Here is a 16740-nt window from a genome sequence, read left to right on the forward strand (position 1 = left end):
GATCTTTCCATTTGGTCATCATGAGTGATGGTTCGAGTCATCATGATACGGAACGTTCTTTTAGCCTTGTCTCAGGGAACATATTTAATATCAAGTTACCATTGCGGTTCATTGCTATAAATTCATCCCAGCCAACAGAGGGTTTAATTGTGACCACTCACCGTCGCCAAGAATTATGGCTACTGATATAATGAAAAGAACTGACTTATTACTGAATTAAATGTATTAAATCAACTTGAATTATTTCTAATACATGGCCGGTTGCCATGTCTGCTAAAGAATAAAAATAGATAAATAAATTGCTCGCAAGGCTCCAGGACATGGTGAATGAACTTTCATCCCAGATGTGCCACAAGCACCAGTCCAACCACCAGGAGCAGTGGGGATTGGGGGAATGTTCATACCGAGTAACGGGGTGGCCAGAGAACAAACTGCCAAACTACTTGTAATTGACGACAGTCGCCACTTTCAGAGTGTGTCAAGGTTGAAACTCTGAGCTGTCAAACACAGCTCTAATGTTGTGAAATAATTCTTACAAAGTGACAGACTGGCAAATCCTTGTGGAACACTTGCGACACCTTTTGTCCGAGTGATGCTTTTTCTCTTTTGAGTTTCACCCTGAAGCTTTATCACCATGAAAGCTTGCAGCTCTGAGTGCATCCATGCTTTCTCACTTCTCAGCCAAGGTAGATGTAGGTTTTTTTTTCCCTTGTCCCCCCCACCCCCCCGTTAGTGACTTCGGCTGCCAACGTGCTGGAGCGGCCAGGAGTGATGAAGGCTCAGGGAATTAGCTGGTGACAGGAACTCTGTGGACTGCGGAGCTGGCAGAGATTTTCAGGGAGCGACGGAGTGGAGTCACATCATCGCAAAGCCTCGTTCTTGGCTCGGGAGAAGCCGTGAAATATGAACTCCTTTTAATATCCCGCCTAATAACTGTGTTGACAAGCGCCATGAGTTACCTTCTGCAGGAATGTCGTGGCATTTGGATAATTAGCACGTAAATAGCATTTTGTTATACCTCCCCGTCTCCCAGCGGTGGAGACGTTTTTATAGTAGCAAAGGTTAGGTGGTAATTTTACTGGCCCTATTATGGAGCTAAATACAGGTCTCTCATAGATAGTGGGAGGTTACATGGCAGTCAGCAGGGAATCAAGCCAAGAGATTCACCGCAGGAGCTGGTTTCCCTGCACCAAGACCAATTAATTTACTCAGAAATCCACCCTACCCATGTCCACCTTCACTTGGAGCCGAGCTGCGCTTTGTGTGGAAAGCCAAAACGCTGTGCTTTGTACTCTGTTCGCGGCTCGCAAATCGTGAGGGATGTTTTATTTTATGTGGAAAACTTGACAGAGGTTTTCTTTGGGAAAACTGGTGGATCTTTCCAGACGTTTGGCAGACCGACGCCGGCCTCCGCTTTGGTGAACATGCCGATAATTGCTTTTGTGGAGTTTGTGTTTGTGTGAACCAACCTGGGCGACTGCGCTGTAACAAATGCCTGAGGCCGTTAATCCAAGCGCTGAACAAAAAAAGAAGTCTGTGGTTTTATAGAGCCCGGAGCAAAATGATGTGCATTTTACCTTGAGGCAGTTGATAGTGGAGGGACGGCATTAAAAGCACAAAAAAGGTACCAGGTTGACTAAAAGGAACAAATATCCCGCGTCCTACTGTATGTGAAAGGTGTATTCAAACATTTCCGTCCTGTTAACATCCCCTCGTACTTAGGTAATTACACTGAAGAGATGCTGATGGCATTATTAGTTGTTTGAGTCTCCAATTAAACAGTTTTGGTCGCCGTCATTCCTGCTGGCTGGGGTCCCTGTTGGCACAGGATCTGGCACACAGAGTAAATAGGAGTACAAAGCTGACAGCTGTCTGATAAATTATGCACAGCCCAGTGTTTCAGAGGTGGTTTTATACACACACACACACACACACACACACACACACTCGCACCCACCTCCATGTTGCATGCTCGGGTCCCAGCGGTACAGTTTGAGAGGAACTGGAGACTCATTAAACTCCTACACACATTTTAGTTTCAGTTTCTTCCCCCGTCCCTCCACTGTGGGTTCTCCTCCATCTCCCGTGTCTGTCCTCTCCTCCTTCTTCGCACCTTCTTTGAACGTCCCCGGTGTTTGCTCTGGCTCCCGCTCCCGCTCGCCGCTGCCGTTCGGTCATCTGGCGTCTCCATTAACACGGTGGGCATTGCAGCTTCCTCCAGCCCTCATATCCTCTGCAGATTACAGGGATGATAGGAGGGCTCCGGCCACAGCCACACGGAGGTGTGGAGAGGGAGTACTGGGATGTAGCCAAAAGCAACTCGGTGGAGGTCCTCTAATCCCTTTCTGCACTTGACTGCTGCTTGAGAACATTCACTTTTCAGAAAGTACTCTTTGAATAATATGCTAATGCAGACTTTGCTTGGGAACACTATCAGATTGTAAATCCACATTTCCGTGACGTTTTCAAGTGAAAACAAAACGGTTTGTCTGGTATTGGGGGTCTGTTTACACAACGATGACATGGTGGAACATTTCGAAAACGCTCAGGGTCCGTGTTAACAGGGGGAAATACAACTTTTTGAAAATGTTGCTACTGCGCATGCACACCACTGTCTTGGTAAATAATTCTTCTGCCCATGCGCAATGCAGATGAACATTTTCAAGACATTGCTGTGTAAAGATTTTCGAAAACGAAACCCAGAATTAAAATCCAGCTTCATCGTCTGACCACATGAATGTCTGTGTACTGTTAATGTTTTCAGTGTATTGTGCTCTGCTCACACATGTGCGGCTTCATTACAAAAACAAACTGCACCCACCAATGGCCATACTCCGACGCATGTTAGATTAATGGATTATTCCAATCGGTCACGGCGTGTGCAGGGAGGATTATCTCCACGTTTCTGCCGTACAGTGGACTGGCATGTCGTCGAGCGTGTGCCCTTATCAGCCCTATCTTTCTGCACACTTAACATAACAGTTGGGTTTAGTTCAGTTAGTTTAGGATTTCTATGTTAATATCAATGGAGCATGCAGGATCAGGCATTCCGTGTGAGCATTGACTTACACGAACCCTAAATCCTGTTTTTTGTTTCTCCTTGTTGCACCTTCTCAACAAGCAAACATATTTCCATGGTCAAAGTTTCGGGTTTCACCAGGACAGGCCACGATTTGAGCCTTTTGCAATAAATTCCCAAACAGAGTAATGGTTTGTAATATGTGTTAGTTCTCTTTGGAACTTGTCATCCATTATAAGATTCTTGAAATTTGTATCACAAGTTGTATCTTTGTGAGAACCCTGTGTGGCAAGAAACACAATCATGTCAATAAAATACTAGTACATACTGTTTAAACCACCTGGAAGTATTGACATTTAACAGTAATGTTCATGATCACGGATTATTTTCCAGTGAAGTTAGTTGTTGGACTACTTCATGTCACTTCTATTGGTCAGTTGTATTTGTTGCCACGTATGTTTTATGGTTCATATTTCAGATGTCACCAGGTCTCGTGTTCTGGGGAAGGCAGCCAGACGAAATCAATTTATTGACTATGTACGAACAAGCCATAAACACAACGCTTGATAATTATAGTAATCTATTAAAATTACTGCATTTTTATGACAGTGTCCCTGTTTTGTTTATCCCGCATGTCCAGGGATTGACGTAGTCCCCTTTGGTTTAGTCTTCTTGAAGGGTCTCACAGGCCAGTCACGTTGGAAAAGGGGACATTTAAGCTTCCTGTTGTTTATGTCAGTCAGCATTTGTGGTTTCTCATTACAAAACCATGAACAGTCGAGGACGGTGGAAAACTTTCTTCTGACTTCCAGTAACGTGAGGTGACGCCAACTGACGTGGATTCGGCTTCTACTGTCGCACAGCACAGCGACGCTCTGTACAACCCACGAGCCACACTCGACAACTCTCCTTGTGGATTTGCAATAGGCAGCCAATTTTGTTTTCCCCCGGCGCTGGATCGTTCGCCATCTCCCACCCTTCCTCCTCTCCGTTTCCCCCTCATCCTGCCGTCTGGACACTGCATTAGAGTCCTGCTGTAGGAACCTGGACATACAGGTTTTTTTTTTCCTTCACTTATCTCCCTCAGCCATCAGTGTCCAGTTACTTTGCATGTCGCCACGTCGTCACCTTCTTCAGACTTTCTCTCCACATTCTGTGAAATCCACGTTTACGAAATCCCTTTAATGGTCTGATGACCGGGAGATAAATGCGATCAGGTTATGTACTGACGCATACCAGTGGACGGAACTTCAAACGAACCGGTGACTTTGAGGGCGCAAGTGAGAAAAACAGTCCTGCGTTTTGCATAAAAATGTATCCTTGTATATTTACTAGAGAAATGACAGAAAATGACCACAATCTCAACATGAAGCCAATTTTATTCAAACTTTCTGATTCAAAAATACAGTCAAATGTCCAAGAACATTTTTCTATAACTGTTTGATGTTTTTACAAACTCACCCTGACAGTATGGCTTTCAAACTAATGCTAGTTTTCTAGCTTTCATGGCAGCATCACTGATATCTCAGATTGGGTCTTAGTGTTGTGTTTTGTCTGCTACTGTTAAAAACCCCCCAAAAAATCAATGTTTTGTTTGAAATCTTTACAATTCGCTTGGCGGTTTGGCCTCTTTGGAGCCTCTTGCAGGCCGGTTTTGAAACACGAGCCTTATGTTTGATACCCCCGATTAATGGTCTTAGTACTAAATTAAACTAACCTGGTCGATTCTCAAATTCTCAATAGTAACCTACAACTTCATGAAAATCCCTTCTTTTTTTTTTTTTTTAGAGAGAAATCATTTTGGATTTATTTTAAGAAATACATCGAATTTTTTACTTTTTACTTTTGCTTCTAGTTACGTACCAGTCTTTCCTCTGTGTTTAGTTTACATTGCTGGAATTCAGACTGTTGCTTCTGCAAAACGAGCAGCTCCAAGTTGTGCATGCAACTACTCTCTGACATTTACGGGCTGAACTTTTTCGGTTATTCAGTGACTTGGTTAAAATGGTAATTATTTGCAGCCCTAGCTGTAACCTTAAGCCTCGTCTGATGCTTGTGGTGAAACTGACAGTTCCTTAAGTTATAGGAGAATGCATCGTCCCAGAGGGAGAAAAGACGAGGCATTATTGCGGTGTAAACCACACGGGGAGGGTGTGCACTGCCGCCATCGCCACCTGATCCCACTGTGGCTCTACTTAAAGTCACGACTGTTAAACTGGGCCCAGTGGGACACCGACACAACACCAGGCGGCCCCCATGAATATGAATGAGTCAGCGGAGCACAGATCAAACACACAGGATCGGCACATTTTGAAAGCACCATGATGGTAATTGGTAGGGGACGTGGCCACCTTTAGCCCTGTTGTCTCCTTTAAGAAAGAAGAAGAAAAAAAACAAACGTTGATGTTTATTATAACAAACCACATGAGATTATTATCGTTTGGTCTTACACCCGCTGAGACAGGAACCTCTGATACTGCGTCACGTCTAGACCAGTAATGAGTGAAAACTGAGGTGCGTGCGTGCGTGCGTGCGTGCGTGCGTGTGTCCGAACTCGCGGACCCTCACCTACCCATGCTAGAACAAGTCCTCGGCTTGCTCCGACCTCTCACTGGTGCTGATTGTCTTATTAACATGCCCCCCCCCCCCCCCCCCCCACCCCACCCCCCCCACCCACCCCCCCCACAGATGCCATAACCTTCAGTGCAGTTGTTCATATCAGAGCGCTGTCTCCGTTTTGACTTTGTGAATGGGATAATCTCAGTGTGAAAGAAAGATTAGCCAGGCGAGAGCGCCGGCTAAAACTCTCCACTGATCCCAGCCCCGGGGCACAGCAGTACGACTAATGTGAGCAGAGAATTAGTTTTCACGCTACACTGGATGAAAGTTTTGAGCCTATAGCAGCCCCTGATGAAGAAAGCCCACAGTTAATAATGAGCAATTGTTAAATTCACACAGATACCTTCAGAAGTTGGCCCGAGGCGACTTTTTTTGTCTTCATCACTTCTCCTTCCCCTTAAGGATCCTACTTGCATCCTGCTATCTTTTGCTTTTCTATTTTTTTGCCCAGGCTGTGGGAGAAAAACAAAAATTCACAGGTTTTAAAAGTCAGAAATCAAATCTGGAAATTAATTGGAAAGGTAATGCTGTTAACCAAATTCCCCTCTGAGTGTACTTATGTAAATTAGAAACTTGTGAAGCAGAAGAGAAATTGAAAATTTGGATAAAATTCGTTTTAAAAAACAAAGGTGTTTTTACCAAGACATAAATCAAGCTATTAAACAAAATAAAATGGAAGTGGATGGAATGTAAAATCGTGAAGTATAAAAACCCTTCTAAAGCAAATTCTGATTACACAGTCACCTTGGTGCATAATCATTCATAGTTTTTCCTCACTGAGTTTAGGTTTCACCTTGTGTTTTCTGTGGCATTTGGGGAAAAAATTAACATAGGATTTGCTTGACATTTGACTGGAAGAGCAACGAGCCCTGCTAATAAAGCAGCCGCCTCCGGGCTGAGCGAGTGCCGATAGATAGGGATCAGGGGACACATCTGGCTGGAGGAAACACTGCTATCACCCAGATTCAGAGGGTCTTTCCCCACGAGGACGCCGCCTCCTTTCCCTCCTGTCATGAAATCTAACTAGATATGCAGCTTATGACCTTAATCGAAGTCGTTCTTCATCACGTGTGCTCAGAGCGGGGTTCACATGGTGAAACCGGCAGTGATGATCCAATTTTGACCTGGAAGAAAAGTAAATATGTTTTGAAATATATTAAACTTATTTTTCTTAATTTCTCGCTTCACCAAATTTGATAAACCATCTCACACACAAATGCCAGCCAATCAAGAGCCAGCACGCATGTCTTTGGTTGTAGCTTAATAAAACTCTGGCAGCCTCAGGGAGAACATGCAAACGCAACACAAAAGCCTGGAATCAAACCTGTGATGCAAAAGTGCCCATCTTGCTGGATTTTTAAGCGTAGATAAAAATTCACCATTCTCAGGCCCCTTTAACACAACAACGATTCCCAGTGACAACGCTTCGTTCTGGCGTTTTCGCTTCAGAAAAGTTCTGCATTTATGCGGCAGGAGTTTGAAAAAAAATGTCCGCTGACACGGAAACAACAGAAATGTTAAACGATGTATTTAGCATGTTGGGCCATGAGTTGCCACTGTTGTTTGTTTTTGTAATGAAACCACACACACATGCTCGCTATAAACATTAAGAATGGCGAGTGCACAGACGTTCGGGTGAAGTCGGATAGCTATTACAGTGACTCAACTATAAAACTACATAATTCCAGGGGAATATGGACGAGGAGTCATGACAATCTGGAGGCAAAAATTGTTCTTATATTCCATCTACTTGCGCCCGTGTACTATTAGAACTATTTAATACAGCTGTGGTGTAGCGTTTTCACAAAGTTGTGTTTTCACCCCGTTGACACAGAGACAGAGTCGAAGTGCAAAGGGTCGACAATAATGGGGAAAAAAGTTTTTCATCTGTGAAGCTAGAGTACGATCAGACTGTGACAGCTTTTGTTGGCCCTCCTTGTTGCCCCTGGTGGACATTTATCTGTGGCTGGCTGTCCGATGCTTGAGCAAACAGCAGCACAGATGCCAGGTCTGGCTTATGGAGCCACATCCGCTGTGGGCTGGCGGGGCTGCGGACGCCGTGAAGGACCCCGGGAACTAACCGCATGTCGCCGAGGCAAAAGTTTGTCTGGCCGCGCTCGGGGAGGGCCAGCATAAATATTTATCTGCTTTATTTGTTTGCTCTGGCTCGGGAGTTTGTGTGTTCGGTGATGGACAACACAAGGAGAGAATGCGCAGTGTGTCTTTGTGTTGGATTAGTGCAGCAGAGGTCACAGACAGGATGTGTTGCGGTACAGCTGCGAAGCAAAGATATGTCCTCCGCCGTCTAAATGAGGGAGCGCTCTGGATTTCCAAGTGAAAATCAAAATGAGCTTATTTGTCTCTCCGTCGTTCACAATAGATCTGACAGTGCCTTTCAATTAAGTGGACTTCATCTGAACCCTCGCTAGTAACCTGCCCTCCACCTCATGAATAATCAATGAGCGGCTGCTTAATAAACAGGGGGGGGGGGGGGGGGGGGGGGGGGGTAGCTGAGCATGGCCACCGGTCCGCCAAGAGCTTTTGCAGAAAGCCAATGGAGGAGGAAAGGAGGGAGCATGTGAGGGGAGGCAGGATAAGAAAGGGGTGGGGGGAAGTGAGCGACGAGGCTGAGCGCAGGGAGACAGCCACACACGAGCTCCGGGGGGGTGGGGGTGGTGGGGGGGGGGGGGCAAGTCAGTCCTGTCAAGCAAAAGTGTTGGTGCAGCTGTGAGAGAAGAGGAACGTCAGCCGGACGGAGGGAGTCAGTTCACAGAGAAGGAGGGGAAGCAAGACATCCACTTGCCTGGCTCTCTCTCTGCCTGTGAGGCTGGAGGCAGAGCCTGGATGGTGTGATCTCCTCCACCATGGGATGCAGCCTCTGTACCCTGCAGAAGCCCGAGGAACAATACAAACTACTCTATGAAGTCTGCCAGGTACTGTGACCAAGCTTCTCCGCGACTCCGGGGGAAGTTTGTGAAGTTTTCTCTCTCGTTGTCTTTTCCCTCTTGTGCTTGCCACTTCTGACGAGAGCCCCGGCCCACTCTCAGCGTCTCGTTGACTTGTCGGAGTGCAGCTGGTGGAGTTAGTGTCTGAGTGGGAGTTGGAGTGTTTGCCGGCCGGAGCAGCCTGAACTCTGGCCAAAGGGGTCAGCGGGAGGTGGCGGGCCGCTGCTTTAAAGGAGGTGGCGGGGGGGGGGGGGGGGGGGTTGATGAAGAGGTGACAGCTTCCTCAGTGTGTCTGCTCACTGCAGCCCACCTCCTCATTGTGGCGCTGAATGCTGACTCAGGGCTTTGCCAGCTTTAACCCCCGTTTGACTTTGAAGTTTATGTTTAACACTCGGGCGCTTGTGTTGCACATTTTTTTTCCGTCCAAAGAAAATAGAGCAGGCATGTTATAGATGCATCATTAACAGGCGGCGGGAGGTGTGTGTGTGTGTGTGTGTGTGTGGGGGGGGGGGGGGGGGGGGGGGGGGGGGGGGGGGGTGTTCACACTGAAGTCCAGATCTTTAGTCTACTGTTCACCACCTTTAAGTGACTTCTGAGAAACACTTGAGTGCACTCGTGATGTATTGTTGGAACAGCTGATCAAGTCCTTCTTCAAGAAACAAAACAATCCTGCAACTGGCTTTTCAAAATAGCGCTTTCCTTTACTTTCATGTGATGAGAAACTTATTTGAGTTTCTCAATTTTGACCTTTTACATTCTAATGATTTGCCTGTCTTCACATCACGCTGCATATATGCAAAAGCATCAACAAAGTCTTGTGAGTTTTCATCTTATTTCAGGGCAATTTCATTTATATAACACCATTCAGACACGAAGCAATTCACAATGCTTTACCAGCAAACACTGGAAAGCAACGCGATTAAGAATCTTGATCTGAAGTGAGTAAGATTATGAAATGCATTAAACATAGCGATTTTATCCTGCAATGAAAAATAACAATATTAGTTTATTGTGTAAACCTTTAAATATGACTTACTTTTACTTTTGTTATACCCTCTGGTGGTAAATATGACAAAGATGAGAGGGGTGCAATGTAGTGCTGCAGCCAAATGCCTAACTTTAACAATTTATTAATTATTTGCAGTTTTGTATTTAATTCAGATTCATTTGATGGATCATATTGTATTAATTGTCTTGATTGATTGCTCCATGGATGTTGGAGGGATATTGGCATAAACTCTGCATGTAGGATTGGGAACCACAAAAACAGGTGAAGTCTGTGGAACAGGAAAATGATTGCTCTTTTACGTTGGAGAAACTTACTGAAGAACCAGAATTTGGTTGCAACTAATGCTTTGCCACAAAGAGAGTCGTTTGCATGTTTTTTTTAGATTTGACTCTCATCTACAATAATGGGCTGCAACTTGAAACGTTACTTAAATTCTCTAGAATCCTGACCTCTAGTGGCGACAGTAAGGGGACAGAAGGAGTGATGTGGTGCCGCCAGGCAAGAAAATCAACCCTAATATTTGAATGAGTTGAATTCATGGATTAGACATCAGAAATAATTCATGTTTATTTTAATGTAACTTAAAGTCACATGTATCAATCTTTTGATGTTTTTCTGGTCAGACTTTGAATTACAAAGCAGAAATGACAAAAACTGAAATGGCTTCAAGCTGAAAAGAGCAGTAAGAATATATTTTAATGTGGCATGATGATTAAAAAAAAGTAAGAAAGCCACGTATCTGTGAGAGCAAGGATGGTTTACACTCACAACTATTAACAGATGTTAGAAAGGAAATATTTTACTGTTATTATATTTGCTTATAAAGTCATATTTCAACTTCATTTACAAATTTCATCATGACAATGACATCAAATTTATTGGTATTAAAGCCTGAGTAAGGAGATGTTGGTCATAGAAGAAGTTGTATATGCTAATTTACCTTGTTTAGTGCCAACCTGCCCTCAGATGAACTCTCACCTTCTCCACCTCTGTTCTGAAAACTCATCAATAACGACCAACAAAGATGTTTCTTATAGAATTGGGATTGAAATGTAGCCGTTTTCCCTCAGTGTAGGAGTAGTTTGTACATGGTTTGCTCTGTGAGTGGCACGCGGTGCCCCTGAACAAAAACCTACAGCATGCCGGGCTTTTCTCTGCTCTTTGCAGGCTTTGCTGCCATGTCAACTTTAATTGAGACAACACACCCGGAGAGCTGGTTTGTTCTTCTCAGAGTGTTTGGATTGGAGTGCCAGTCCGGTCTAATGAGTGAAAACAGTGACCCATCTGACAGCAGCCAGCGTGCGACTCTGACAGACTGTGTTGCATTTCTTTGAGGACTGCTTTCTGTAGCATGCTCACATCACTCTCTCTCTCTCTCACTCTCTCTCTCTCTCTCTCTCTCTCTCTCTCTCTCTCTCTCTCTTCACCCATAATGGATCCCAGCCAAGTGTTATCCTCCCATCACACCAAATTACATCTCCATTTACTGCACAGGGTGCCGGGTGGCTTGTTGTTAGTTTAAATTAATGTAATGATCAAGCTTTCTGTAAATCTCCCTCATTATTCCCCTCTAAAAAAAAAAAAAGAAGAAGAGAAAGAAAGAAATAGGCACATGGGGGTCTGCCATTCCGTCTCCAAGTAGTTCTGGCTTTTATCTGGAGTGTTTTGAAGAAAAAAGAGCAAAAGGTTTTGGTTATCTGAAAGAGAAAATGGGTGTTGCGTAGTAGCTTGAAAAATGGATCATGTGTGGTCATATTGGGGTCAAAAAATCTGAGTGGTCTCCACCCCCCAACTGACTGCAGATAACAGCCGAAATATGGTGTGTGGAAGACGGCTGTCACCGCCTTTGTTCTGCTCTGGTCACACTTTGGTCCTGCCTGTCAGTCAAACTGGAGGGGCAGGACGGTCGTCCCTCAGCTCGTCCCTCAGCTCGTCCCTCCAGCAGCCTTGACTTATCTTAGCTCCTACTATTGTAACACTGTATAGAAAGTCAACATCATCGCAATCAAAATCTTCATTTCGCTGCTCTAAAACATCTTGGAAAAGCCTAGTCTTGGCTAGAGAAACTAGAACTTTTTTTTTTGTTTAGACATAGATTTCAAAAAAACTCTGTCTCCATGGAAACGGGGAAAATTTCAGAATTTCCCCAATTGGGGATGAATAAAGTACTTATCTAATCTATCTAAATGCAACACTGCTACTGTGTCGCGGACCTGGCTGGTTTTCTGCCCTGGGTGAACACCCACTGCCGCATACCACCAACACACCCCCACCCCCCACCCCCGCTGCGCCTACAGACAACGGTCTTTCCCTGCGCACATGGGGGCGCTGCCAAAATCTTTTCCACCCCCCCGCGATGCACCCGCCTTTAAGCTTCTTCCCTGCGCAGACACGGGGCGGCGTCACAAGCCCGTATCTGAGGCGGTGCACGATGCACCCCTGTAGAGATTGTGCCCTGGGTGACTGCCCACTTTGCCCATAGCAAAATCTGCTGCTCCTGCACATGCGCACCACAGCATCTTATAAATTAAAGACGACAGTAAAAACAATGCTATGTGAATCACAGATGGAAGGGAGCACTGCATAAAAGCTCGCCTTGGGTGCCGTAGTGGGTAAGACGGGGCTCTGATATGGTTTCTATACAACTAGCAGCACCGGCTCGTGGCCTGGTATGCTAACGACATTGTTTTCAAAATGTTGTCACGTAAACTCAATACTTTTCTCAGACAAAAAACGCAAAAACAATTCATTTTCACTTGAAACCTTGTGTAAATGAGCTTCAAGCACAGTTTTTTTAAGCCATACAGGTATTGTTCGTGGTCTGTCTGAGACATCCGCCGTCGTGTATATAGCCACTCTCCTTTTATGTAGAAGATTGGACGATTGGGTCTTGACAGCTTCCGATAGGGTTTTTTAACTGGGAAGAGAAACTGCTGTAGAATGGTCTTCGCCAATTACAGCCAAGGCTGTAGTGAGGATTTTCAGTGTTTGTGGTGACAGTTTCACAGTCGACCCTGAAGGTGTTTTGTTGGTCCGGTTTACCGCACCCAAGTTTTCTCGAGCCGTGGCTCGAGTGACTTGTTTTGCCACCACTGAAGAAATAAATTCAGAACCACTAAAAAAAAATGGTTTATGAGTTCTCCAATGTCTTTACTGCAGAGATGAAGCGGCGATGGGATCTGTCAAAGGGCTTAGAGTTACGGCTGTCACACGCGACGAGATCCGAACGGCGGCGTGAAAAATGTCTGAGGAAATGATTCAGGCTGCTTCGGCATATACTCACTTTTTCAGTCCAACTCCTCAGATTAATGGCATTTCAGTAAAACGGGGGAAAGGGTTTTCTCTTCATGATGAATGGTGTTCAACAGATCCAGTCATTCAGGGGAGGCTTTTGTTTCCGGTGTCAAATCTGTGAGAGCAAATTGTACGAAATCAACATCTGTATGATCGCCTGCTGTGCAGTCTGCATCACTTTATCCCCGTTTCTGGAAAAAATCTTTGGTATTTCATGTGCAGTCTATAAAAGATACTGAAGCTTGACCTATGAATGTCTCTATCCAAGCTGCTACAGGCTTGAATTACTCCGTTTTTGGTCCGCAAGCTCATTAACCGTCAGATTTTATTCTCACTAAGACGACGACTGGATTCTAGTGTCTGGTCACTCATACATAAACCATTGGATTTAATGAATATGCAGAGCCTTTTTTGTGCTGTTCTGTGTGCTATAGTAGATGGTGATGAATGAAATATGTGTGAGCAAATCCCCAATTTGTACCTCAGGGGGAGAGTCGGGGAAGTCTATTTTTTATTTTTTTTCCAGCCTCCCTCGTCCTGAATTGTTGGTACGGGCATATCCTCTTGATCGGAGACGCTGGCACATCGCCTGCTCTACTCTCTCCGAGGACCTAATAATCCATGAACACTTGAAATCTTTCCAGTTCATTAAACACCTTAACTCTAACTCCCGTGTTGAAGCCGTGAAAAATATGGTTTTGCGCTGTTTTCTAAAAGTCAACAGCTTGCTCATCTTTTTTGGGGGGGTTTTTCCGCCCCTACCTGGAGGCGTTTCAGCGGCCCTAGCAGAATTAGACACAGACTTGCTTGGCTTGTTTGCTTTAACAGTCTGCTTTTTTTGGAATGGAATTTATTCAGAGTATTGGTATTGGCTTATCATCTCAAAGGAGTTGCGCGTTTGCGCCTGTGTACTTGTGTCAATAGAGCTGTGCTAGACATCAAACATGGTTAAGGTCTATTAAACGCAGCCAACTCGGCGTTCCAGATAAGCATTTTCGCCGTTTTGTTATGATCATTAAAAGCCTGGTCGGCGGCGAGCCCGGTGCTCCCCTTTTTAAACTTGACCCTCCTGACAGCGGTGAACCCCTCGGCCCGATCTTCAAAGCTTGAAGGTAAGCACCATGGGGAGATGTAAGCTCAGCTGCTTTTGTCGGAGACTTTAGCGCGCCGGCCTTGGAAACTCTGTTTGACAGTCCGAGGGCTCTTAATCTGTCCAGAAGCGCTCTGTAATGGCCGCGGCGCCATGCCGCGGTTCTTAGAAGACCCGGAGCTTAATTAGAGCCTCGGCACAAACTGGCTATTGAGGACTCTGATCCACACTGAACCAATCTGCACTATTGTTTGTGTCTCAAATCCTTCATCTTCTTAGTTCTCTGTTTCTCGCTTGATTTTAAAAAAAAATTCATAAATAAATTCCATGCTCTCTTCCCCGCAGAGGAACAGCACCGTAATGCAAACTCAATTGATCTGCAGAGCAACTGAAGTTTACAAATGAGCCTGCGGGACATTGCCCCCCTCCGAAGCGTCCCCTGCTCGCTCCTAATTAGGCAGATTTCTGATTGAAGGCCTGCAAAGATGTCATGCTCTGCTCAAGAAGCCAAGTTGTCACAACGCCAGATGGTCACAGCGTGATATCTCCTGGACGAGGCAGATTGAAAAATGAAATGGAAATATCTCTACAAGAGAATTCTTCATCCAGTCAATCCTTCTCACAGTCATCACAAAATAATAATTTTTTTTTTTTCTAAAAGGCAGTTGGAGGTTGAGCGCGGTCTGCCCGGTCCCCCAGCTCCCGTAATGAGGCCTGACACAGCCGGCGTACGCAGACAAAAGCAGGGATCACCGAGTGGAGTCCACTGGAGCCTGACACTGTGTGGGGCTGAGATCTGACCCGGTGTGCCGTCACATCTGTTAAACACCGGAGCAGGTGGCCGGGGGAGCACCCGAAGGAGGCGGTGTGCTTACCGTCAGTCCAAAGCAAACGACAGGGAGGGATCACAGGGACAAGAGAGACGTACCGAGGTCCCCATAATACAGCAGAACGGCAATGAGCCGACCAGCGGTGATTCTCAGACAAAGAATGGCAGAGCTGTAACAGTTCCACTGCTATGTGATTGAGCTTGTTTTCTGTTTTGTTGCTTAACAACAACAGGTCAGTGGTCATATCAACATTGTCTTTTTATCAGTTTTGAGCAAGGAGCTGCGGTTACTTCCCAACAAGTTTATGATTTCTTGATAATTCTCAACTCCAGTGGACAGGTATTTTAATAGAAACGGCTCCTAACTATCGTCTCAGAATTTATATTCTTTTAAAATTTGTTGTTAAGTAACTCAAAAATATGGAATTATCTCAAAGACTGTGGAAATTTTAAAACCATTTATTCAATGAATAAAGTAGCTTGCTGATTGATTATCCAGCTCCCAAAAAAGGTCTATTAGAGTTCATTTGGCATTTTTTGTGTACTTCACTCTAGTAAATCCAAAGAGTTGGTTCATAAAGACCAATAAATGTTATTTTACTGGCACTATAATTGATATCCGACCATCTCAGCATGCTTTTCTTCTATTACCATTTGCTATGATGTATTTGGCCGCTCAACTGACGCCACTGATCTAATGCGAACAGCAGCTGGATATGCACCATATAAGTCAGGTTCCATGCCTTCCTTTCCTTTGTACCTGTACGTTTATCCTCACGGTGCTATGTTTGATCATTGAGGGAACAAACTTGACTTTGCTGATTTGGACAAACAGATTGCGGTGCATGTATCAAGCTGAGTGCGCTGTTAACCTTGACAGAGAAACAGCCCTGTGTATTTATTGTGCAGACCGGTGTTGGTGTGGCCGGTCAGAGATAACCGAGTTAATGAAGCGCGACGCGACCCTGTGTTTCGGAGTGAGTGCCGCATTCGATGGCCTGTGAACTCAACTCCTGCTCTATAGCTGGGCGCTGATACCCGCGCTGAGGGGTAGACACCGATGCTGCCCGCCGAAATGAGGCTTGTAAAGGGCGGCCATTTGTTTTATGACCTCTGATGACTGCTGTGGGCTGTTGGAGGTAAAATATTAATCATAACATTCTTTGAAGTTTTTAATGTGCCTGTGTATAATTCTCCAAAAAAGTCTTTACGTCTTTGGGCTAATGTTTGAAAACATCAAAGTGTAGTTCAGTATTATTAACGCACGTGTTTGTGCCGTGATTGATTGATTTGTTTGTCAGTTCATTCTTTCTTTTCTTGTTTTGCATTCATTATTTTCCCCCTATATAAATTAGAATAATAGAAAAACTTTGTTTCACGTGCTTTTAAGCCCTTTTTACACGACAGCATTTCAAGCGACCACACATTGTTTTTGAGTTTGTCCATTTGCACAGAAATGGCAGAAGCATGGAAAGTGATGTAGTGAGCATGGCAGGCCACGAGTTGGCGCTGTTGTTTCTTTATGTAATGAAACCACACACATGCACTCGGAGAACAACATGCTATATACATTAACAATAGGAGTACACAGACATTCTAGTGGACAGACGAAGAAGTTGGCTTTTTATTACAGTGACTGTCAACTATAAAACCACCAAGGCCCCGGAGAATATGGACGGGGAGTCATGACACTCTGGAGGCAAACATTGCTGTTATTGTCAACTTGCTTAGATGAGGGTGATCGCTGGAAACTCACCAAACATATTTCATCTAAAGAACTGAGGTCATGGTGGGTTTTTCACAATGTCAGTCAAAGTTTTTTTGTCACGTTTTTTTTTTACTTTTCTGTAACTGTACTCCTTCAGATACTTTCCCTGTGAGAATTATTCACTGAAAACAGCCTGACCGCAATGTGCTGGTATTCCTTTCCACCGA

At 44.8% G+C, this 16740-nt stretch overlaps 1 protein-coding gene across 5 annotated transcripts in view; it reads left to right on the plus strand.

Moving 5' to 3' along the window:
- Positions 1-16740, plus strand: part of pdzrn3b (PDZ domain containing RING finger 3b) — a 129099-nt gene that overhangs the window by 99687 nt on the left and 12672 nt on the right. Inside the window, exon 1 of one of the 5 annotated variants that reach the window (XM_080460996.1) lies at positions 8368-8571. The exons of the other annotated variants lie outside the window; for them this stretch is intronic. Coding sequence (XP_080317122.1) covers positions 8503-8571 — 69 coding nt within the window. The 5' untranslated portion in view covers positions 8368-8502. Of the gene's footprint in view, positions 1-8367; positions 8572-16740 lie in introns of those variants that run through there. 5 annotated transcript variants of the gene reach the window in all.

The sequence above is a fragment of the Lipophrys pholis genome, assembly GCF_963383615.2.
Source record: "Lipophrys pholis genome assembly, chromosome: 4".
Lineage (NCBI taxonomy): Eukaryota > Metazoa > Chordata > Actinopteri > Blenniiformes > Blenniidae > Lipophrys > Lipophrys pholis.